Source organism: Lissotriton helveticus, chromosome 10 (genome assembly GCF_964261635.1).
Source record: "Lissotriton helveticus chromosome 10, aLisHel1.1, whole genome shotgun sequence".
Classification (NCBI taxonomy): domain Eukaryota; kingdom Metazoa; phylum Chordata; class Amphibia; order Caudata; family Salamandridae; genus Lissotriton; species Lissotriton helveticus.
In genome coordinates this window covers 1,003,729,517-1,003,755,215 of record NC_136071.1, presented here as the reverse complement: position 1 = coordinate 1,003,755,215, position 25,699 = coordinate 1,003,729,517, and the positions used below count along the sequence as shown (strand labels likewise).

Here is a 25,699-nt window from a genome sequence, read left to right as displayed (position 1 = left end):
CCAGTCTGACGAGGAGCAGGGGACCAATGATGAAGCATGACACCTAGATTACTGGGTGTGTGAGGTCCCTTAGTTCCAACAAGGGAACTCCCAGTTCCCTGACTATAGTTTAGTTCTGTCTCCATTCTCCCATACCTCCTTTTGATCCCCGGGGAACTCAGTATCCTTCTTTGGTTACAAGTTATCTGGACACATACTCTGGACCCCGTAAAAAACTGTCCACACCGGTTCCTTCCTTTGTACTAATTTTTTTTGTGGTTGCCCGAGAGAATTCAAGAATGTGTCACTGGATGGATGAGTGCAAAGATGAGTGAGAGAGTGCATATATAATGACATAATGAGGGCCTAAACCCATAAGTGATACAAAGGCCTTCTCCTTCATAAGACGTTGCCAATGCTTGTTTTAAATTTTTAGGAGGCAGAATTAACTGCTGTCTTCTGCCTTCTTTTTCAGCAAGGGCAGGCAGAAGCGGATCAGTACATTTTCATAGATTGTAGCCACTATGCGTATCAGCTTACAGTGGAATTACATTTTTTTACCGGGTCCTAATCCGTATAACACAGGGACACCTTATCGCACATGCACTTTCCACATGTGAAGGATGCGGTGGACTGCGAAACCTAGCAAGCAAGGGATTTGCTTTTTCTAAGCAGCATGCAGGTAGGGTACAATTCAAGCACGATGTTACATACCAGGCTAACATTTTAATGAATGTCGCATTCATAGGATTGTACTCCATATCACTGTGTATCTGACTTACTCTGTCAGTATGTACAGATGGAGATGTCTCATGATCCGTGCTTAATTTGAGCCGGTGGTTTCCCGTGCTCGGCGCTAGCACTTAATTATCAACACTGGCACTTGTGACAGTCTGCCACAAGATGGCGCTGTCTGAGATGAACCAACAGTCAATTATTAGTTCAATGTACATAAAAATTACACTTACCTGCCACCCAAGTACCATTCTTATAGCTTTGGGGATCTGGAAAAGTTTGAAGTGTCACACTTGTAGGAGTGTGATAGTTATTAGTTGTATTTGTACAATCATTGGCAGCACTGTCTGGGGCAATGCGTGGTGCAAGCTGCAGGACCCTCCTGACAAGAGCCCTGGCACTTATTGTTTTACAAATTAAGCACTGCTCATGATACATTAGTCAATAGAGGACATTTATTAAATAGACAGTGCGATATTTTAAAAGCCAATTTAGCTAACTGTTATATGCTCCCTTACCTTGCTTCATTTGAGTTTTGTAAGAACGGAGCTACAAATGCATACAATGCTTTTTCTGTCAACCATATTCTTTCTCCACTGAATGTCCCTAACTCTGCTGGTATGTTCATGTGACCTTTTTGTGGACAAATTGAAGCCTGTCGCTGGTCACTTCCCTCACCTTTAACCTCGTAACTCGTCAACCTCTCAGCATCTTCTCACTTTGGACATGTGGCTATAATTGTTTCCATCTGTTTGTTAAGTCGAAACTGAAACAAAAACAACTATTTATATAATGCAGCACATAAATATTTATAGAAAAATCATGCATTGCCCTCTCACCACCGACTAGAAAATCGCAACGTTGGTTTTAAAATGCAAATGGGGCAAAGAAGAGTAGCCAGATCGGCAGTGGTGCAAATAGAATCTTGCACATGGTTGGAATCTTATATTAAACACAGCATGTATTTTTTGCATTATGTACCTAAAATTGTGGACATTGTAAAGAATTGCAAGAGAATCATATTTTCAGAACAACGCTTAATAGTACGTGTACAATGCAGTGCTGTGCCATCATTAAAGAGATTCCCAACAGCCAGAAATCCGGGATTGATACATAAAGGATGGAAAGATAATATCATTTTTCACATGAATCATTCCTTTATTAGAATGTTACAGTCCTAACCATGCTGATATTCGGCACACCCGCAGCGAGAACCCCATCAGACTGCATACTAATAAGTCTAAAAAAGAAAGGAACAATCAATCCAACAGGCATATTCCATCTATGCACTGAGCATCTGGATCAACACCCCATGCACATCGAGCCCACTCCAACACTGTTCCAATGTAGGAAAGAGATAAAGACGCACCTCTGTAAAGAATATGACATCACAATGCATTAACCATCCGCAACCCAGCTTCTGCTCCTATTAGTCATTGACTTTATGCTTGTCTTTGATCCTGTACAGTTTGAACTGCTTTTTTGGCAAGGTTTACCCTATAGAAATAACACATATGTACAAACATTCTGTTTTAAGCACTAAAGATGCATACAGGCACTGAGACCAATGTTGCTGTTTGCAAGGCTTAATTTGTAAAAGAATGGGTGTTGGTACCCAAAGCTCTGCCTCGAAACCAGCACGCATCACTATTACATGGCGCACCGAATTCCAAGGCTGTGTAGTCTGGAATTCAACTATTGCCTCTTTAATCCACGACACTCACTCCCTTCCCCTTTATCTCATTCCTGCAAGTTCCTGCTTTCTCACTTTGTGACAGTTTTCTGTCTTTCTCCTTCTTTCCCCTTAGTGTGTTTTTCTTTATTTTGCTCTCGGAAAATGTCAGATGAGGAAAAATAATTGCCAGTCCCAAAAAATGAGTGCTGGAGGGCCCCACTGGCAACGGTGATGGATTAAACCCAGATCTTATGACTGGGTGTGAGTGTTTGATTGGTTCAGATGCTCCGTCCATCACCACCCCCTTTTGGGCCCCACTGGCAACACCAGCTCAAATTAAGTACTGACTGCGTGTGATGCAGGTGTTCAAGGAAGTTTGCCAGTGGTATTTTTATCGCTAGATCAAGAAAACCTTTCCTGCTCTTACTCTGGTTGCAGAGAGGTACAAAGAAGTCTCCCTTTGAAAGAAACTGGAGTAAAAAAAACTGTGATGACGTTGGGCAAACTTAATATTGAGTTGAGTTGGTTATATTTTGTTAGCCGCTTTAGTAGGACTGGATGTCTCTGTTTAAGTAGAATGTGTACATTATTACCCATCTCCCAACTAAGAGAGAGTCCCTTCTGGGTGACAATAAATGCAAATTTACATATACTTGGTCCTCTTTTGTAGTGGCACAGGGACCAACAAATTAGAAATGTAAGATGACCACTCAAAGCATCCTCTTCCATTTAAAAATTCACTTCAGTGTGATATTATATGTGAATTTTCCCTGTAGTGGAATCCTTGAACAAGTGACCACCCAGTCTCTTTTTTGATTAAAAAAAATGCTCAACGCCTTACACACCCATTACATAGATCTATGTGCAACCTGCAATCACAAGTTTAATTCCCAAATGTCCTTTCAGCCTTTCATCCTTTCGAGGTCAATGATATCAGTAGCACTGATGTGGCTAAAAAATAACATGTGGTATCAATGCCTAGCAAGTACTCTGCAAAGTACACTCACCTTGTTGTGGGTATAGTCTTGTACAAAGCCACCTCAAGGCAATAGGGAATTCTACTTTTTTCCTAACAAGAATGACCTGCATTTAGATCAGGTGCAGTACATTTAACTTATTGGTTCTATCACAAAAACTGACTGTAAAGATTAAAGTATTTACAAATAGCCTAGTACTTCCCAAAGCATGTCCTGCCCTATGCTTCGGGTCAATAATTCAATGTGAAATCTTTGTCAGCAGTTTCATAAGGCAGCATATTAAAATAGATTTTCTGAATAGCCTGACAGAAAAGTAGTGAACAATGTGTAGAGATAGATAAGATGATAGTGATGGATAAAACGGTGGAAATGTATATCTAGATACTCCAAAAAAAGAGCAAGTGATAGCTAGACAGTGGAGGTTCAGGACCAGGATGGACCACCAGTCAGGGGTGTAACGCGTCCTCCAACAATAACATAACATTGCTCCCTCTGTGAGTTGTGAGGTAGTTAGTGGGTAGTAAGGTCAGGCATTTGGAAGAGTTAAGATGATGCCATCAGTAAAGTCTTGTTGAATCACAGTGGGGAAGGGGTAGGTTGTGAAGGTATGTAAGAAGGTTGAATGGAGTAGTCTTCCTTGGAAGAAACCAGATAAATTCCACTCTGGGGATCTTCATGGTGTTCCTCGACCTTCTTCCTTTTCTGAGATATTGCTGCCTTCACACTAATACATAGTATGGCATCAAAGCTGCAGGGCAAGAAGAACTAAATGTGAGCCTGCTAACCAGTGGCGGCTCCTCCGCAATGGCAGAGGAGCGTTGCCCCACTGCCTGGGGCAGAGCCAGCAAAGGAAAAATAAAATGATGCTGTAGCATCGCTTTATATTTTGTTTACCAGCTTGTGCATGGAGGGGCGGGGCATGAGTTGGTGGAGGAGGAGTGCTCATGTCTGTTTGGCCGGCAGTCTCAGGCCGAGCAAAACACACATGCGCACTTAGGTTTCTCCAGCTCGGCTGCATTCAGCAGCTGAGCTGGAGAAACCCCCACAGACTCCCTGATCTGAGCAGGGTGTCTTTTCAGCCTGCTCAGATCACTCCCTGCGCTGGTCTGCAGCACAGGAATTGTCTGGGAGTCTGTCCCAGTGGCCTCCCCCCTGCGCTCGCTCTTCCGCCCCCCCCCCCTGCGTAACCGCCCCACCCACCATCGTTTGTGAGTGGTGGCTGCCACTGCTGATAACTAAACAAATCTATAAAACATTATAGTAGAACTCAGCCTAGTGAACACCCCACTTAAAAAAAATTATTTACATTTACGTGCAGGTAAAAATAATCTTGCCTTAGGTGATATAATGAGTATTATTGGATAATGTAGTAATAACACACATTAGTTTTGCATTTTGCAAGAGGCACTAGCCTCACTGATGCCCCTGTGTGTTTAGTCGCTGAGGTGTTGAGTGCCCTTTGGTATCTTGATCTGAGTTGGACTTCTAGTACTTCAGTGGCTGTCCAGTGGTTAGGGGTGTGTCTACTTATTAGAGCTGTTGTTAATCCTCAGAGTATCTAACTCCTATGGCATTTGCCTGTTCCTCAGCCTATGCCTCAGTGTATGACCATCTTTTAAAGGTGTGTTCCTGAGGCTCAGTGGGTTAAAGGCCCCTGAGATCCTGTAAGCTCCTGCACTGTTTTTGGTCCTTGGAGTCTACCATTTTAGTGTGTGCAACTACTTTTGCCTATCCTGTGTCCGGTCCTTGTGTTTTTTGTCTGCCTTTTTAGGGTGTGCATGTGCTTCCCTGTGTGCCCAGTCGTTGTATCTGTTTTGACAGCAGTCGCCTGGTTGTCCCTGCAGGTGTCCACCTCTGGTGTTTGCATGTCCTAGGATAGTGACCCTGTTTGTGACTGGTGTCATCTTGTATGTACCTCCAACCCTGTTTCTATTGTCATTCTGTTTGCTTCTTGTCCCCTTGTTAGTGCCCTCTCTGTCTTTACCTTTCCACAGTATGTGTCTCTCTGCCTCTCTTTCACTGCTTTTCTCTGTACACCTCTGTGTCCTTGTCTCATTCTTCCTTAGTAGAAAAAACAGTATTGTTCCTTGGGTTCTGTTTTCAAACTGGGGAATTTACACAGCTAAATCACTTACAATCAGTTTTCCCTTTCTTTTATCTATCACACTCACTCTAATTAGTCTCTTGTACCAATATCTGCTTTAGTAGAACCACAAAAACAACATATGTCGTAGGAAAAAATATCACAGTATTTATTAAATGTCCACGATTAAAAACACATGAATTCGTACTGTTAAAACAAGAGTATCATTTGAATACAATCCTTCCAACTTTTCAATCAATTTGTGATATTTGATTTAAACAATAATATACATCATCTCAAAAACAACATATATAAAAATTATAAAACATTTAAATCCCCTTAGGGTGTCGACGCGTTTCGGTGTATCTGGCTCTAGGCCGCCACCTTCTTCAGGACAGTTTATTAAAAACAAGAATCTGAAAACAGAAGATACCAGTATCAGAAACCATTCTTCAAATTAATTTCAATTTTTACATCTTTATCTATTATTCATCCCTTCGACTTTTGATTTGTGGTTATACTATGCATTACCCAATGGTACTATGCATCACCCATTCTTCATTAACAGAAAACCCTCTCTTGTTATTATGGGGGTCCGTCTTACCCACATCTTTATGGTGACACTCGGAATTTTCTCAGGGTTATCTTCTATCTAAAGCTGATGTTCTTGCTTATAGTGGGCATGCTTTCTCATTCAGTCATGTCCATATCCTATATGGTGACACTCGGTGTTTTCGCAGGGTTATCTAAAGCTGAAGTTATTACTTATAGTGGGCCTACTCTCTCACTCGGTCACACCACTCATTCTTTTCCCTCATCTTGTTCATTAATATACCTGTAATATGATCTTGTAGATCTCCTTTATTTCATTGTACTACGCCTTTTTCAGTTTCTATGCAGGTAAGTTTCAATCAAGACCTGTGTTAAAAATATCAATTAGTCTGCTATTCTTCTGCTGTTTTAAGAGAATATATTTATCTCACCGCTCTCAGAGACACACCTGTCATTAATTTTAATGGCGTGTCCACCGGTGTATTTTTGGAGGTATCGTCCTGGTCTTTTGTTCTAATGGCTAAATTTCACGGACTGAAAGAAGAGCATATCAGTGTATGTTATTTTAAACTCCTCGCTTTTAGTTATTACATCCTTCTTCGTGGGGGGTCACTCACCTCACTTTTATAGTGCTTTTTATAAATGAGCTTCATCCGCCTGTAGTCCACGTTGCGTCATTGCTTTTATTCTGCAACACGTCAACTATAAAAAGATATAAAAGTGCTATTTAACGTCCTAATGTCTCATATTTGTTTTAACCTCCCGTACAGTTGGCCATGCTCACCTTAAATGTTCCACTTAACCACCGCTTTCATAATATTGCGTTTGGTTTTCTTGAGGATTTCACTATTCTCCGGTTTATACTGATGCTTCTGTTGGCAAAATGGCATTCTGTCATTTTTCTAGTATATTAGACATCTAAGCGCTGTTTATATTGGCGCATTGTTTACACGGGCCTCTTTTTAAATTTGGGCTGATATTAAAATCATTTGCTCCACTTGATGATGTCCATATTATATGTATTCACACCAAATGGTCACACGGGCTCCTAATCTCCTCTATCGTTCTTACTCCTATTAACACATGCTGATTCACATATTCTTTTTTCAGGTATGTCCAGGCATGTCATAATGCATAGGACCGCTTTATACTATGGCCGCTGCAGTTATCGGTATAGGCGCTATGTTAATTATACCCTTGCTCCGCTATAGTCGTTTTTTATTTATAAAAACCTGCACCGCCATGTATTTCTAGGTCACTTTACATTCGTGCTTGTTTCTAATTATTATACTATTATTTACGCATTCTCCATTCTAATGAAGATCGCCTTATTCGCACTCTCCGTATTGCGTTTTATATCGCAAGTCAGCATAGCACTCCTGGCGCCAGTACCTCTCTCTTGTCGGTTGGCTAGCTTACTTACTCCATGCGATACACACATTCTTCGTTAGACCTTCATTGAACCCGAACACCGGCCACTTTGCCAATAGCACTTCATTTCATTCATTGCCTCGGTCACCAAGAAGACTCCTGGTGTCCCCAAATTTGAGGTCTGCCTAGTGATAGTTCACACTCCATTGAAATATAGTGCAGTGAAATTGCTCTTTTGGCATCCTGTGACTCGGGAGTGCAACGCCTGCAGTAGACTAATCATTCTAGTGATTGTTTTTTGTTACTTTTTTGCAGATTACTTTGTAAAAGATTAAGTGCTGGGGACCTTCTCAGAAGGTCACTGAAGCCTGCAGCACCCATACCCTGCAATGGCAGTACCACGATAACACCTAATCATCACACACCTACAAGTGTGACTATTCAGACCATCTGAGGCCACACAAAGCTATAATAATAGTATGAGAGGCTGGCATTATTCGTTTTCAATCTACATTTACTTAATAAATACTGTTGTTATACTCATCTCAAAATTAAAACAAGCATTTGCAATGCAATAGGTCTCGCATTATTTAAGTTTGAGCTACTAGTACTGTAAATGGCAATGGTTTTATTTTTATTTATGCGCTATTTTAATTTTCTTTGCATAAAAAGGTACATATAAAATGTGTTGTAGAAAAGTCATTTATGCAGTATTTACATTTTCTTTGCATAAAAAAGTACATATACAATATTTCTTGTAGAAAAGTTAAACATTTTAATGATGTGCCTAAATAATTTTTATATGTACATTCTATTTGTAAACGGATGGGGTGGGGGGGGGGGGTCTGAAAACTGAAGGAGGGCCTCGGGCCAGAACATCCTAACAATCATATTTTTTCATGTTTCAAATTATTTGTGGACACTTTTTCCAAAACAACATACTTGCAATTTAACAGCGAACAACAGGCTGACTCTATTTGGCCCCACCCCCTTTTGCGCCTATGACCCCTGTCCTCACGCCCTTCCCAGTGGAACTCCGGGCAATTTGTGGTATCCCTTAGTAAATCTTTTTAATTTCTAGCACACGAAAGGAGACCACAGTCACTTATGTGCCTGCGTCACCGTGGTGGATTCAAGAAGCTTCCCACGGCGTCCAGTTCTTACTGGAAAGCCGCTGTTATTGGCGAGCTTGCACTGATCCTAAACAAAGTGGTATTTTCTGTGTAACTGGTCCCCCCGGCCAGGGCAGACTGAAGTGGCTCTAACCAGATTTCTACTGCTCCTTGCTCAGTAATTGCTGCTTCTACATGCCGGCTGCAAACCTGAAAACACCTGGAGATCTTTTCCGTCCGTCTGAATTTCTTGAATTTAGCGGTTGTGTTTTTAATTTGCTACATTAAAATATTAATGAAGCACTCAACAAGAGGAACAATAAAAATACACCCTTTACATTTGTTTCACACCATACTATCCCACTGAGACACCCACACTGCCTTCAGCTACAACCCAGTTGTGCCCGGCTATATATACCTGGATGCAGCTCAATTCAAATTATGCACAAGAGTGATATGCTGCCTGGAAAAAAAAATACCTTCTTGGAAAAAGCACCGTTTCAGCAAGAGAGACAGAAAGAGACGGGGCAGCTGACAACGGCAGATGAGGAAAAGCGGACTTCAAAATGAAATTAATCATACCTGAATACACTGGCACCTGAAGAACCTCCGCAACAGAAGCAGGCTGCACGATCGGGCACCGACCAGTTCTTTGCTTGCCGCTCCTGAGATGCATGCTACACGAATCACGGGCAGCCCCCCTGGTCCCCCCACATTGGCAGGCCACAATCAGTGATGGATGCGTGCCACACAGAGACGGTACAGACCTGGCTGCCTTCAGCTCGAGGGGTGGGCGGGGTAATCATGTGCCTGCGGCCTGCGCAGAGGCAGGCCCATTAATCATCGGACCTCCAGGCTCCAGTTCGTGACTGCTGTGCGCGAAGCGCTCAGAGAGGTGTGTGATTGTGGGCTCGTCACCCAGTTCAGCAGTAGAATTGTCCTGCGACCAGGAAGTCAGGCAGGCCGGGGGCGGTACTGCGGGACACCTCTGTGACGTCATTCCCGGGCCGCGCTCTGATTGGCTGCTGGCCCGGGACCTGACGTGCAGGAAGAGGAGCCGGCAGCAGGAAGTGGCGTGAGCTTTGCGGCCCCGGGGCTCCCGTGACCAGAAAGGAGCCCTGGATACTGTTTCCCTTAAAGTCCCGGTCCCGAGATGGGGGACCGGGTGAAGACCCGCGGGGCGAAGCGGGCGCACTGAGGAGGCGGGGCTCCCATGCGGAGAGAGAGCCTGCAGCTGCGGAGGAAGGGAAGGAGCCTGGAGACCCGGGGAGCGCCCGCCAGACACCGGTGAGTGGAGCCGGGAGGAGAGGGGCTGGTGTGTGTGAAGGGGTCTCTGTGTATGCGTGTAGGTGCGGCGGCGGCGACGGGGGGTGTGCCTGTGTATGCGTGTGTATGTGCGCATGCGTGAGTGCTGTGTATGCGTGTGCCTGTGATGTGCGCATGCGTGAATGTTGGTGCGCGTGCAAGCAGCTGAATCCAGCGGGGAGAAGCGCGTGACAGTTTTTTGTCCGTCATTCCCCCGTGTCAGCTCGCTATAAGTCTCCAGCCTGGACGCATCCTTCGGATGCGATATCCAGGCGAGACCTAAAAAGACAGTGCCACCATGTGGTGGACTGTCACTAGAGCAGGTGCTCACAATTAAGTGCCGGTGTCAAGCACCGGAAACCACCAGGTATAAATTAAGCACTGCTTTTTGGCCATTGTGACTTAGTGTGTGAAGCGTAGGTCAATATTTTGCTATAGAATGTGGATTTACTAGGTGCACCCCACAAGCTGTAACCTCCCTTTCTGTACAAACTTTTGTGGTGTGTTAACCGTTGAGCCTGCATGCCGCATTCTCAAGGTCTTGTTGGCGTGAGTAGCTACCTTAGGCCCATGTACTGACGACTCCTCACAGGTGCAATAATTTTGCCCAGGAACGTTCCCTGGACTATACATATTTTTGACTTATGCCACTTGAGTGCTTGCTGACTTCTCGGCCTGCTGTGAACTTTATCCACTCTATCACTTGAGTGTAGCGCTACATTCATTTAGACTACTGTTGAATTTCCCAACAGTAGTGTAGGTAAAGCCTGGTCAAAAACACTGACCTTCCAGTCCATTGAATAAAACAATGAATGCATACCCACAGTAGAGTTGAAATTACATCACTTAAAGTATGAGTGTGCACTCTGGAGGGAAGCAAAGGACAGTGAGAGAGACAGCACAAGAGATATTGGCAAGCAAAAAAGTGAGCACTGTAATAGCAGAATGAGAGAAATGGTGAGACTGGGGTGTGAAATGGCATGAGCAGGCAATGAATGGGTGATGTGAATGAACAAGAGAGAAGAGAGAGACGGTGTCTGAAACTAGAGAAGAAGGCAGGAATAGAAGTGGCAGGGGTGCACAGCGGAAGATTGCGATGTGTTTGTTAACTTACTTTTCATTGAAAAAATGTGCTGTGCGGTGCAATGCGATAAAATACTCTTTTTGGTGTGCACTTCTCAGAGGTGGGCAGTGACTCAACAATCGAGGCTCATTGATGGGAGCAAGAGCCGAACCGATTGGGGGCCAAAAAGATATATATTTTTTAATATACTCGAGTTCCGTTCTCCTCCGTCTTTTCCTTATTTCTTCTTCTTTCGCAGCACAACAGTACCTCATGGAGCCTTTGGCAACCTCCTTCTGCAAATCTCGATGCTGCAGATGAGCAGGCCTGTGCCCTGCTCTCCACCCACCTGTCTGAGACAGGTAGGTGGAGTGGTTTACACTGCGCATGTCAGGCTGGCTGTTTCAAGACAGCCCACCAAAGTGACTTGCGCAGTGTAAGCTGGTGGAGTGAGCACCACTCCCCTTCTGCCAGTCAGCAGCAGCCCCGCCCCAAAACACTGCTTAGGCTGAGAGCAGAAAAAAAAACTGTAATTCATTTTATTACTGTTTTATTTTTCACTTTTGCTGCACTGGCAGCAGGGGGTGATGCTCATGTGCTCTAATGGGGGGAGGGGGCTGTAACAGGTAAGGAGAGAGGCTCACACAAGCTGTGGCTCACACATGCAGTAACACTGTGCATTACCACACCACACCAGCCCCTGAACCAAGGAAGGAGACTGTCAGGGCTCAGCCCACGAACGATGATTCTTTAAGAAACTGGGCCGGGTGCACCAGCGAAGTGACTTTTAGGTGACACGACCATTCACCAAGTACCAGGAGAAGTGAGGGTCACCCCCGCCCCAGAACATGGTTTCAGTTTCACTAAGAAACTGTGCCAACCGAACTAGTGCACTGAATTAGGTGATATGCAGGAGATTTAATTACCGGAGTGCTAACAGAGACCCCAAACCAGGACCCCACCGCACCTACTCTGCACCCACTCGGTCTGTAATGAAGCCTGCATGCTATGCAATTCAAAGAATGGTGATATTCTTAACGTTATCTGCTTATGTGTAGAACTGCAACAAGCCCGCCAACTGCTTCTTAAAGATCAATTCAAGCAAAAAGGGATCAGCACCAGAAGGCAAGCGGTGCTTGTCTGCCTGAATACGTTAAACACTAAACTAAACTGTAGATTTGTGAAATTTCTCGCAATGGCCCAGCAAAGAATGCCAAGACTGCCAAAATCAGGGGATAATAGCACAGACTCAGTCCAATAAGCAGACGCACAATAGTAAGTAAGGATAAACTCACAGCACACGTCTGTCTAGCACCAGAGGGTCAATCTTGTGAAAAGCAAAACGCTAGCGGCAAAAATAGTACATGGCTGAACAGGACGGGAACAATCTAATACGGGGATCAGAATTGCTCACCACTCAATGTAAAAAGTGTGTTTTGACCAGTCGTATTGAGTTATTTTTGGTGTAAACAGTAATGAATTTCCAATTTTATGATCTATTTTAATGGTTTTAAATAATGATGTTTTAAGAATTTTGTAATATGCATTGCAATGGTTTTAATTAACTAAGCATAATAAATTAAACTTAAACACTCGGTCTGTGTGGAGAGACTGGCCTTGCTAATATTTTTTATCAATAATTACACTTCATTTAGACAGTAAATAACGCTTTTTATTAATTAGCAATTCTTAAATGTAATTTGATCACAATTTATTTGATGTGTGGAGTAATAGGAAAGTTGTAGATACATTTGAGTAGTTAATAATAATATATCCAGTGAACACACTCACATGGTTCTGGACTTTAGTGATAACCTAGCTCCAGATCTTACAACAAAGATATGTACCAACGTTTAGTATGTATCTACATCAGAATCTCGGTTATATTTTTTTCATCACAATGGGAAGTAATCTAATAGCCAATTTCTTTAACCTCACTTTAAAAAAAATGTCATCACAAAGGATATTCTCTCTGTTTAATATTAGTGCCTGATGTTGCAACGTTTTTCTCTTGTGAAGTTCCCGCAATTCTGCCCCTAGTTTGCAAAGTTTTTTTGCAGGTGGATTTTCACATTTACATTGGGACTTTTGTGCACCTTTTACATTGTTGCAAGATAAAAGTGAGCTGACATCCACCCAGTTTCAACGTTGTGAGGGAAAAGATTTAAAGTTAACTCATAAGAAAATGTCATGTAAACAATTATCTCCAACTATCATCCAAATATTATCCAGTTTGCAATGAAAAGCTGTGTAAGTCCATAAATGTAGAAAAAGGGGAAACTCTGCAAACATTTGGTACTCCAGTAATCATGATTTACGTGTTATTCAACGTTGAACTCCCCTCGATTGTGGACTTTTCTATATTGACGTTTAATATGCTTTCTTTCTCAAGAAATGCCTTAACATAAGAACCAGAAACAAGACACAGAAGGAGGAAGAACATCTTTGATATGAAAATGGCATTGAATTAGAGCAGTTACCCTAACCTTACATTTGCACTTATCTAAATACCTATTTATTAGTCGTCATTTTCTGATGTCTTTTCATTTCCAGAGTCCTCCGTCAGTAGCAGTTCTCCTGGATCAGGCCCCGGCTCGCCAAATAATGGTCCAAGTGGAATTGGGACAGAAAATGAAAGTTCTGGTTTGCCATCCAGCACTCATGGGGAGGTAAGTCAAATACCTGTGATGTAAGAGACCAGGAACGTATGTGTTGTATGTCAGACTCACAGATACAATGCCGCTTACCCCCCCTCACAGCCGCCTGGGTCTACCCCCCCTTAGCATCCTACGCGCACTCCAGGTCGGCAAGCAGGCACGCGAGTGGAAACAATAGCTAACATGAAGAAACAGGAGATGGAAAACAGCAGAGATTAATAAAACTGATTAATGAATATTTCCATTCACAAAGGAGGGTCAAGAATCCTATGGTTTGCCTTAAACAGACACAGACCATTGCCGCCCGCCTCATTTCTTCATTCCCTCTTAGGGCCTGCCAGCTCTTTCTAAAAACAGACAACCGCTTGGAAAGGACTCTAATGCATGTCATGCCGCCATGATGACATAACCTGGCATGTAAATAAGGTATTCTTAAGATCTCTCAAGCTTTTTTCATTTCAATAAATCCATGCGTTTGATCTGTCCCTTTTCTCACAGATTTCCAGTGGAGTTCTGTTGCAGCCACTGACTAAGTTCTGTTGCTAGGATTTTGTGTTGGCCCCTGAGGCTTATATTTTTAGGGTAGTTTATGCTTTTCCCACATTAATAGTTGGTTTATTTTTAGTTCTTGTGTCTTTTAATTCCACTTGCTTGGGATCCCTAACTTTTAAAGATTAATTTTTCAGTACACATCTGCAACTTTACTCCACTCAAAGATGTGAACTGCAAAGAAAAGAGAGTTGTTGCAAAGAGACGTTTTAAGGGATGGACAAAGTGGGCAATTGCCCAGGGCCCTCACCTTCCAAGGGGCCCCAAGGGAAAGTGAACGTTAAATCACTGTCTATTCTATTTCTCTATCTAAACCGCTCTCCCTCTATGCCTATCGCTACTATGGACTCTGTCTGTCTACCCTGTGCCACTTTGAGGACTGTTGGGGTCCCAGCCAAGACATATTTCAGCAGATTTTGTGTAATCCTGTTAAATGTTAACATAATATTTCGTTTTGTTTGAAATCATGGAGGCTTTAATTAGCAGGAAGTGGGTAATGAAATTCAGATTTGTTCCGTAGAGGGGCCCCAAAAGATGTCTTGCCCGGGGCCCCGAAATATGCACCGTATATGCATTACCTGTAGGAGGCAAAAACTGCCATGCAGTGCAGAGCAGTGGCTCACATCTCATATATATATATGAGTTATCAGGCACAACATTCTGACTCCGTTACAAAAATACAAAATGAGCATGAGATATACATTATCCTAATAATCAGCTATTCCCTAGGTTACATTATCATGCTCATAAAGAGTTCTGATAACATGCTTTGTAAGAGAAGGCCCAATAAAATCAGACAGAGTTTCGGGAAAACAGTGAGAAGTAGCCCCTGATTCCAAAAAACAGGGACTTTTATACACATTTTATGCAAACAAAATTAGAAAACCAGTAGGATGATTGACGTCACACCGGCCAGGTCCGCAGAAACTGTGAGGAGAGAAAGTTTGCAGTGGGTTTCTGAATGGAAGGGGGAATGAGTAGGAGCAGGGTGACCGATGAAGAAACACAAAACAGCAATCATTTCTAATAAAATGGTATCCTACTAAACAAATATCACATTACTAAATTACATTTAAACACACTTTCAAATAAAATTTCTATGTTGTTTGTAGTGCAATATCATCAGTTCACCTATTACGACTAAATGCAACTTAGAAATTCGAAATTCGCATACATTATAGGTCATGCAGATTTGCACATTTGAAAAACATTTATAAAGTGTCTCCTGTCATTATGTCCTGTACCAAATCCTTATGTGTTCAGAGCTCCTAAGGCATGGTTGCTCTTTGTGGGTTATGGTGATATAGCATGGCCGTTCTACCATGCCATCTGCCCTATCCTCCAGCATGCAAAGCCTACTACATAAGTGCCAGCACTTCACCGGCACCCTGATCCCACTGACAATTTCCATGCACATTTTGCAATGCTCTGTACTGAAAGGGCGAGATTTTGATCGATACCTTATCTCTATTGATCCAAACCTCGTTCTGGTCGACTGAACCTTTATTGCCTGTCTTGGAAGGAAACAGTACACCTATCTGCAAATTAGTTCACCCAAGAAAGGACTCTACTCTCAAAGATCACGGACAACTTCTAGGTTTCAAAAGTTTATTGTAAAGATATAATGAGCTGCAAATACAAGCATCTCAGAATGAGATTCACGAGATACACAGGTCCAATTACATACATGTGCTCTCGAAAAGCCCTCAGACGAGCAACAGAAATCACTAACACAAGTTCTAAAAATAGCAAAGCTATCAGCATAGACGCATATCTCTCCTTCATTTAGGTTGGAGGAAAACAAACACAGGTTAGGCGTCCCTACCCTGTTCTAGATGGTATCCCTACTTAACCAAATCCCAACCTAACAAAGGTGTCAGCAGTGAATGACCCCCAAGGGAAGTCACCCACTCTAAGTCTCTTGGTGAAAACCTAAAGTTCTCCAGTCATGACCCCTCACTGCCTACCCATCCGCTCTCTAAAGGGTCCTCAGGTCTCTGCTCTAACTCCACCCAGGGGTGCTGTCCCTAATACAAAACAGTCAACAACATTTGAGACGCCCCTTGCGAAACGCCTCTCACGTGGTGCAACTCCAGGCTTTTTCCATGATGCTTTGTATTGGGCCTCAGACGTTAGAGTTGACCTTGCTTCTCAGTCTCTTCTCCGGCCCGCTGATACCCCTTAAACATTCCAGAACCCTCCTCCATGTCTGGGCCGTCTACTGAACAGGCCTCTATTCATTCACTTATAATTGGATTCCCCCTTTCCTGTTGCAGACAGATATCTGCCGCCAAGAACCCAACTCTCATAGACTTCTAAAAAAGCTTGCAACATTTCTCAGCCCAGACATGTACGTGTAAATCAATGCTAAAACATTTCAGGCCTACAATATTTCACATTATGATTATAGCATTCAATTTCTTCATTTAATTAAAGCATGTTAAAACTCTTATTCTATTATTTGGAAAACATTACTCCAAATCATGGCCCATTAATGCAATGACCAAAAACGTTAAACAATCTGTGTCGTGAAAAGAAACACCTTCCCTTTTAGCTCCAGCTCTGGCCCTGAGGCCTACCACGTTCTGCGTTTTACCACAGACCATCTTATATGTTAACAGCTACACGACATAGATTCAAAATAATCACGTCTAATAAAATCATATAATGTCACACATTTCTGTATTAGTTCCACTTCTACTTAAATCTCTATATTAGCTATACATTTAGAATATAATTTCAGATACTATTAGCACTCATGGCATTTCTCTTCATGAATTATGCTCTCTATAGGTAAGTGTGATGTACTCATATATTTATATCAGTTTGCGCTCTCTCAGTTCCCCCCTTTGATGACCTCTCGGGGTCATCACTAACATTTAAACTGCAGTTATTGCTGGCATTCTCTGCGCTTCCAGAGCTCTCAGGCTCCTGTACTGATTATCTTGTATGGCAGCCAATCTCTGCAACTGTTCTCTTTGGGCCCTTTCTGACCTTCTTGCTCTGTACCATTTGAATACCCTCACCAATCCCCACAATATTATCCCACAGATCAATATTATGATGATAGGCTTTAGGATATACCAAATAAAGCTTTTGCCTAAGGTGGAAAACCACCCTCCAACTGTACTCATTCCGTGGCCCACCTTTTCCCAGACATTTTCTCTACTCAAGTCTTCGATCTCTTTGTGTATATTAGTTATGTTCTTAATAACTTTCTCAAGGGGTTTTGAAAGGTCTGGAATGTAAGTGCAACATTCCTGGACCTTCAAAGCCTTACAGACTCCGCCCTCTTTTGCTAATAAGACATCTAATGCAAGCCGATTTTGAAGAACCATAGCCCTTATCGATTGCATCTCTCCTTCTACCAGCATTAAGGACTGAGCAGTGCTGGCAGACAACCTGTCGACAACTGTTGCCAGTCGTCTAATTTTAACATCATTAAGGATTATTCCCAAAAGAGGGAACATAGCTCCAAAGACATCTCCAACCATTTCTGCATCGCCTAAATCTCTCCTTCCCCTCGATGATGTCTGGCCCTCAATGATCAATAAGTCTTGTGCATGATATATTTTGGGGAAGACAATTGCCAAGTAACATGATCCATACCAGTTGTCAGGTAGTCTCACGTAAGCATTTCTTCCACATACAAAATACACATTTGGAATCACTTGCATTCCCTTCAGGAAATCCTTAGTGTAGTACTCTAAATTAAAAGCATGTTCACAGTCAACTTCACCCACGTATACATTTTCATAATACGTTTTGGCTCGGTGAAGACATAACTTTCCTCTTTGCGCTTTATCTAAAGCTATTGGACCACTACTACCCTTTCTCTTGTGTGACTTCTCTTCCTCGGTCCAATCTAATTTCCCTTGTCCTGATTTTTTCAAAATCTTTTGTCTCCTGTAACGATCATCCACCTGCCCTATGAACTTTTTCTCGACTTCTGACACCTTGCATGTCAGATTATTTCTACGGGCATGTGAAGTATCTAAGGTAATCCAAGGAATGAAGAACTTGGCCAATCTGTCTTCACTCTTCCAGTAATCCCATTTATTCATCTGCTTATAATTCGGGACTTCTGGCAACACAGAATCATAATTGGAGAAATAGTATTCAAAACTATCTCTCTCATAAAATATACTAAGCAATAAGCTACATGTAATGCCATACGTCAGAGGGAGGTGATGATATCGAATTCCTTCATCTACAGACGCAGGCAACTGCATGCAGACGTAGCAATCCTTAACCTCCATGGCATCCACGTATTCATACAAAAGTTTAGCATAAGCATTTGACCTAAAGTCTCCTTGGGACTCGTCTACATGTAACCTGCGGGCTTCTGCAGCCAATAACGCTTTCTCTTGAGTGTTTTCCCTTTTCTCACCTGCAACAGTGGGTGTAAGTGTTACTACAGAATTCTCATCAGTTACCTTTACCTCTTCCTCATGTCCCTTTACATAAGAAATTGTTACCACTAAAGCTATTAATATTATCACTCCTACTATTAGTGTACCTATTATACATTTAGCTCTGCGGTTCGGGGTGCCGGCCTCCATTTCGTCAGACAATCTAGCTTTTCCCTTTCTCTTTGCAAAAAAAAAGTTCTTTTCCTCTCGTTCCTTTACAGTCTCTTTCAATCCTTTTTTGTCTTTAGAATCCACACAGCTGGAGGCTGACAGCCTTTTTCGCAAAAAGTCCTTTCACAGTTCAAAAAGACAACCCTAGCCCTTCTCCATCCACTCAAGGGGTTCCCTAAAATTCTCTGCTTCCTGGGCGCTAGGTAATCTTCTTTTCTTCTGCTGGCTTTATTTACAAAGTCCTTTAACAATCGACTATTAGATTTGTGGTTGCAGCTTCAATAGCATAGTTCAATATTTCCATGCGAAGAGTATGCTCTTCATGTGCTGTTATCGTGGTACCAAAGTCGGGGAATTTCAATTCTGTAAGAAACATGTGTTTTAACTTGCTGAGGCGGGGAGGTCTGGGGAGCACGAATGTTAGTGACCCTTCTTGTTCGACACCGGGTACCAACAGTTGTATTTCCACGGTGATAATGGGCTCAGAACTGGACACCACCACCGCTCGGATCCTCCCTGTCTCCGGTTTCACAGACATTTGTCGCCAGATATGTCCACTCAGGTGTGGAGTATCTTCTGTTAGGCACACGCACTCTTCCTGACCTCCTTCGGTTCGGTGCCTCAGCGCCCTGAGCACCTTCTTCTGGGTCTGAGTCTTCTGATATCGGAGGAAGGGTTGCTTCTGGAGTTGACCTCAGGCTAGAACTTCTTCTTTGCGGCCAATTTGCTTCTCCACGTGCCCTTCTACTCCTTCTCCTTCTGGTCTGTTCTCGCTCTCTTTCAGACCTGTCAGGGTCAGACTCGTACTCCCAGCTGTCTTCTCCTTCTGTAGCGTCTTCTGTTTCGCTGTTGTACTGACCGTCCTCAGCTTGGTCAGACTCGTTCCCTGCTTCCACTGGCACCTCTACAGCTTGGCTAGCCCCCTCTATGGCTTCTTGGTCCTCAGCTGGACGTCCATCCGAGAGAGGAGCTGTTTCCAGAGGTGCTGGAACCCTTTTCGTATGCGACGCGTGTATCCAGTTGGGCAGGCCTCCCACCTTTACAGCTGTACTTGTGATCAGGATGACCTGGTAGGGCCCACGCCAACGAATATCCAAGCAGCTTCTTCTCACATGTTTCTTCACCAGGACCCAGTCCCCAGGATACAGGTCATGGCAAGGGCCCTGGCACGCTGGAACCTCTGCAGCCTGCACCTGAAGGGACACAGAACGCATGGCGTCAGACAGCCCCTTACAATAGTCCAGGATCATATCATCTGTGATATTTAACAGTGCAGTAGCTGGAATAGATGGCAGTCTCATTGCTCTCCCCATTAACACCTCATGTGGTGACAACCCTGTTCTTCTGTCTGGGGTACTACGAAGGCTCATGAGTACTAATGGCAGGGCATCAGGCCAACTCAGGGTCGTTGAGGAGCAAACTTTCGCTATTCTGGACTTGATCGTGCCATTAATTTGTTCCACAATTCCTGAGGCTTCTGGTCGGTAACTGCAATGGAGCTTTTGGTCTATATTCAGTGCAACACAAATCATCTTCACAAGCTCGCTGTTAAAATGTGTTCCCCTATCTGATTCCAAAAAGGCCGGCACCCCGAAACGAGGGATAAGTTCTCTAAGCAGTAACTTAGCCACTGTGAGGGTGTCGCACCTACGTGTAGGGTATGCCTCAACCCATCTGGAGAACACACAAACAACCACCAGGACATAGCGGAGGCGGTTGCATCTTGGCATTTCAATGAAATCTATCTGCATTCTGTTGAATGGACCTCCAGACCTTCCTATGTGACTTAGTGCAACTGGTGTTCTTTTCCCTACATTCAGCTGCTGGCAGGTCACACAACGCTGGCACACTGCTTCTGCTGCTATTCTAAACTTAGGATTGTACCAAGTCTGTCTAAACACTCTCAGCATAGCATCTCTCCCTAAGTGTACGGGACCATGTATGAGTCTAGCCATTGGACTCACCATCTCATTGGGCAACACTGCTCTGCCGTCTGCTGAGACCCAAAAATGAGTCTCACCCATTACACATCCTGCCTTTACCCATGTTTCCTTTTCTGAATCAGGAGCATTTTCTTGCATGGTTGACAGTTCATCCCAAGTATCAACAGTTTCCAGTATCATGGCTAATTCAGTTCTTACATTTATTCCACCCACATCCACCTCTGTGAAAGAGTAACCTTGTTCTGCGCAATACCGCGCAACTTCATCAGCATATCTATTGCCTTTCGAAACAAAGTCCTCATTTTTGGTATGTGCGATGCACTTTACAACTGCGATACTTGCTGGACATTGCAATGCTTCTAACAACAAGCGCACAAACTCTCCATTGCGAATGGGAGAGCCTGAAGAAGTCATGAACCCTCTTTGAGACCATAACTGCCCGTAATCATGAACTACCCCAAACCCGTATTGGCTGTCGGTGTAGATGGTGACTCGAATTTGATTGCCTGCTAAGCAAGCACGCGTTAGGGCAATAATCTCGGCTACCTGAGCGGAGTTTACTCCTTCCAGGCACCCTGCTTCCACAACTCCTTCAATTGTACAAACAGCATAAGCTGCTCTCAACTGCCCAACTTCGTCTCTTACACATGAGCCATCGACAAAGAAAACTTCGTCTGGGTCGGTCAGTGGCTCATCTACGATGTCGGGTCTGGGTTTGGTGCATAGTTCAGTCACATCGAGACAGTCATGGTCTGTATATTCATCATCATCATCAATATCATTTGGAAGTGGCATTAAGGTAGCAGGGTTCAAAACAGAGCATCTCTTGAGGGTCACGTTCTCTGCAGCAAGAATAACTTGCTCATAGCGCGTGAGCCTGCTATTGGTCAGATGCTGTGTTTTGGTCCTGGTCATCAACAGTTCAACAGAATGTGGCACGCACACCTCTAACGGGTGCCCCATGACGATATTTTCACATCTCTCAATGCTGACACCCGTTGCAGCAACGGATTTGAGACATCCGGGCAACGCTGCGGCTACTGGGTCTAAAGTAGCTGAGAAATAAGCAACTGGTCTACGGGCATTCCCATGGATTTGGACCAACACAGACAACGCACAACCTTCTCTCTCACAACAGTAAAGAAAGAATTGTTTATTGTAATCAGGCATTCCCAATGCCGGAGCACGACACAGGTCCTCTCTCAGCTGTAAGAATGCCATCAAACAGTCTTTGTCCCATGGTACCGGATCACTCACCTCCTTGTGCGTCAGTTTTTGCAAAGGTTTTGCTTTCAGTGAAAAGTTCACGATCCACTGTCGGCAATAGCCCACCATCCCTAGGAACATCCTGACCTCTCTCTGGGTCTGAGGCGCATTTATTTTCATGATCGCCTCTATCCTATCTGGTGACACTTTTCGTTTGCCTTTCTCAATTCTGTGTCCCAAGTACTGCACTTCTGTCAGGCAGTACTGCAATTTTCCCGGGGATACCTTATGCCCATTGGCAGCTAGGTGATTTAACAAAGCAATGGAGTCTTCCCTGCAAGCTTCTTCTGTGTCTGACGCCACAAGGAGGTCGTCTATGTACTGGACCAGAACTGACTTCTGGGGCAGCACTAGACTTTCAAGATTTTTCTTCAGAAGCTGGTTAAAGATCGATGGACTCTCTGTATACCCCTGAGGGATACGACACCATGTTAGGACGCGATTTTCCAGCTTAAATGCGAAAAGAAAATGGCTATCTTCGTCCAAAGGGATCGAAAAGAAAGCCTGACAAAGATCTATCACAGTGAACCACTCAGCTTGGAATGGAATCTGAAACAGTATCACTGATGGATTCGGTACCACTGGACAACATGAAACGACTATGTTATTAATCTTTCGAAGGTCCTGCACTATCCGAAATTTCCCATTTGGTTTCTGCAGACCCATAATCGGGGAGTTACATGGACTACCCACGATTTCTTTCAGTATTCCCTGTTTAATCATGGACTCGATCACGGGTTTTATGCCTGCAATCGTTTCTGGAGTCAATTTATACTGGGGTGTTCTTGGGAACTCAGCATGCGGTTTCACTACAATTTTCACTGGGTCCACCCCTTTGACCAATCCAATCTCTTCCCCAGTGAAATCCCATACCTCTGATGCCACTGTCTCTCTCAAATCCCAGGGAAGCTCGTCTACTGTCAAAGTAGGGTACAGCTCCACACATATTCTTGAGTTTGCAACTTTGAAATCTGCATCATCATCATTAGTCAATACCTCCACTCCCTGGGGTGTACAATATATAGTACAATTCAATTTGCACAACAGGTCTCTTCCTAGCAGACACACAGGGCTTGAATCGCAAACCACAAATTGGTGCTCATCGCTGTACTTCCCTATTTTCACCTGTACCGGTTCTGTCAATTGGCTGGTTATTCTCCTGTTTGCGACCCCTACCACCTGTATGGTCTCTCCAGACATGGGCAGGTCTGGAACTGCAGCTGATCTGATCGTGGATCTAGTGGCTCCTGTGTCCACCAGAAATGTCGTAGGGCACCCTGCTACTTCTGCTTCCACATAGGGTCCCCTCTGATCTACCTCTAAGGCTGCCCCAAGGGTGCAGTCTTCTCTTTCCACTCTCTGTCCGGTTAATGGGTCCACATAATAGCATTCTTCCCCTTCCATAAACAGGGGCATTTGTCTATAGGTCTTACCCATACTCCCTACTCGAGGAGGTTGCGGGAACTGGGCTCGGGGAGGAGCCCCCCCTTTGAGCACCTTTCCTTGGTATGGCGTCGCCCCTCTCATAGGTGCGCTCTGGACCTCTTCCTCCTCTATCTCTTGTTCTCCGATCTCTACATTGTAAGGGCACTCGCGTTTCCAATGCCCCAACTCGTTGCACTGGTGGCACCTAGTCGTTTTCTTCAAGGTAGCTATGTCTACTCTGGGTCTAAAGGTAGTACTCTCCTCATTACCCTTGTTCTGACTGTACTGCTTCTTACCTCCTGTACCTGTCCCTTGCTGCTGTTGTTGCGGTCCCCCTTTTCCTGCTGTCTGCAATTGTACCACCATCAGCTTCTCTTTTAGTTTCTTAGCCTTGGAGTCTACCTCATCACAGCAGTACCTGGCATATCTCAGTATTTCATCTAGGGGTTTACTTTGCCAACAAATCGAGTGTTGCTGAATCATTAAACTAATATCCGGTCTCAGTCCCAGGACGAACTTGGACACGAATTGCCCTATGTCCTTTGGATCCATTACATCCAAGCCGCTATACTGTTTAAACGCCTTCAGCAGTCTCTCGTAATATTCATGGACTGTCTCTTTGGGTTCCTGTCTCGTTCTGTCTATTCTGACCCAATCTATGTCTTGCATTGGCACTTTTTCTTTCAGCCAAGTCATCACTCTCTCGAATTTTGCCATCACGATCTCGGACGGCCCATTAGTCCTAGCATCTCTCTCTGGCTCCGTTGTGGGCCACTCAGCGCTAACCTTGCATGCTGTCCACAGATCTCCTGGTACTACAATGTCAAACAGCGTGTTCAGATCTATCCATAGGACTTTTGAGATCTTTACAAACCTCTCGACTTGCTTGTACCACTCCACGGGGCTCTCTCGTAACTTGGGGAAAGATGTGGTAAAAGCAGCTAAATCTCCCCTACTCCAAGGGACATGTACATAGCTCCCATTGGCAACTTCACGCAAAGGGTAAGCTTCTATTCCCTGCTGTCCTGGTGTTATACCAATCATGCTTCTTCTGCCGGTCCCTTTCTTGGACCACCTCTCTTCCCATTTATCTAGTGCCCTCCATGTCCTTATTCCAGTAATCAGTTCCCTTATGTGTGTTTTCAGCCCAATCGTTCTCCTCTCATCTAGATCTCGATCTGAGTAATGTAGCCTGTGGTTACCCTGTAATGCTTTGGTTCTTGACAAGTCCACCATATATTTGCCTGCTAGTTCGACTAACTTCTCATGGACTGCTCTCGCCTTTCGTGTGATGTCCTTTGCCATATACAGTATTTCATCCTGTTCATACATTTCCATTCTTTCTAAAGGCAGGGTACCATCTACCATGTCATCCAGATCTGACCTTAAGCTGGAGACATCAAGTCTCTTGGCTTTTATCTCAGCTCGCAATATGTCTTTTGAAGGGGGCTCACTGGTCTCCCTACCATCCCAACTTCGAGCTCTGCGTTTGGGCTCAGGAGAATTAATGGGTGGCCTCCCTTGCTCCCATCTCTCCAGGTCCCATGCTCGGCCATCCGATCTTGGAAGGTGATGGAACACGGGCCTTTTATCCCTACTCTCTCTCTGCCCACTCTCGTCTTCTTCTCTCCTCTCACCGCACATCTCTCTGTTATTTTCCCTCTGGTCGCTACACTCCCTTTGCCTCGTATCGCTCAGTATCCGATACGATCCTTCCTGGTTCCCCATATTCCCTGGGCTGCGCTCATTTCTGTCATCACAGGGACTATGGTGCGACCTCTCACCACTCCCATTCTGTTCTCTGGTGGCAGGCACACAGTGTGGACACTTAAAGCTGTTCCTGTACTCTTGCGCTCTCCTCTCCCCTTCACTGAGTATTGGGCACTCCACCCCTCCACTCCCGGGGCCCCCGTTTTCCAGGTCTGTTCTACCTCCATTCCGGGCCCAATGGGTGACTCCCCTACTCCCTCTACAGTCCCACTCCGGGCTACTCTCCCCAGCCCCGCAGTGAGTTCGTGCTCTGCTGTCCTGACTTTCCCTTTCTGCTTCTGCAGCATTGATGCACTTTTGAGCCTTCACTGCCTCATCCCACTGCTTCATGTACTCATTTAGCTCTTGAAAGGATTTTCGTCCAGATCCCCTCAGATCCATTGGCCATCTAGGGCCCCCAGGATCTCCTCCTGGGTCCCCTGCTGTGTGCATCGGGGTGCTCCACTCTCTGGGTATCGGCATCTGACTTGGGGAATTAGTGGTATCGTTCCTCCTTGCCTGCTCTGCTCTTTCTCTGTCTTTCCGTTTCCGTTCTTCCCCTTTTGCTCTCTCTTGGTCATATATCGATATTATAGGACCTATGGTAACAGGTACCTGTAGTGCATCTGGTAATGGGTAGGATGTGGCGCTTTCCGTTTCCGGCGCTCTTTGTAC

General features: G+C 44.3%; 1 protein-coding gene across 2 annotated transcripts in view; it reads left to right on the top strand.

Moving 5' to 3' along the window:
• HDAC9 (histone deacetylase 9) overlaps positions 1 to 25,699 on the top strand; it is a 2,824,806-nt gene that overhangs the window by 280,870 nt on the left and 2,518,237 nt on the right. For both annotated transcript variants that reach the window (XM_078663676.1, XM_078663675.1), the window contains one exon: positions 13,406 to 13,521. In XM_078663676.1, the coding sequence (XP_078519802.1) occupies positions 13,406 to 13,521 (116 nt within the window). The remainder of the gene's footprint in view (positions 1 to 13,405; positions 13,522 to 25,699) is intronic.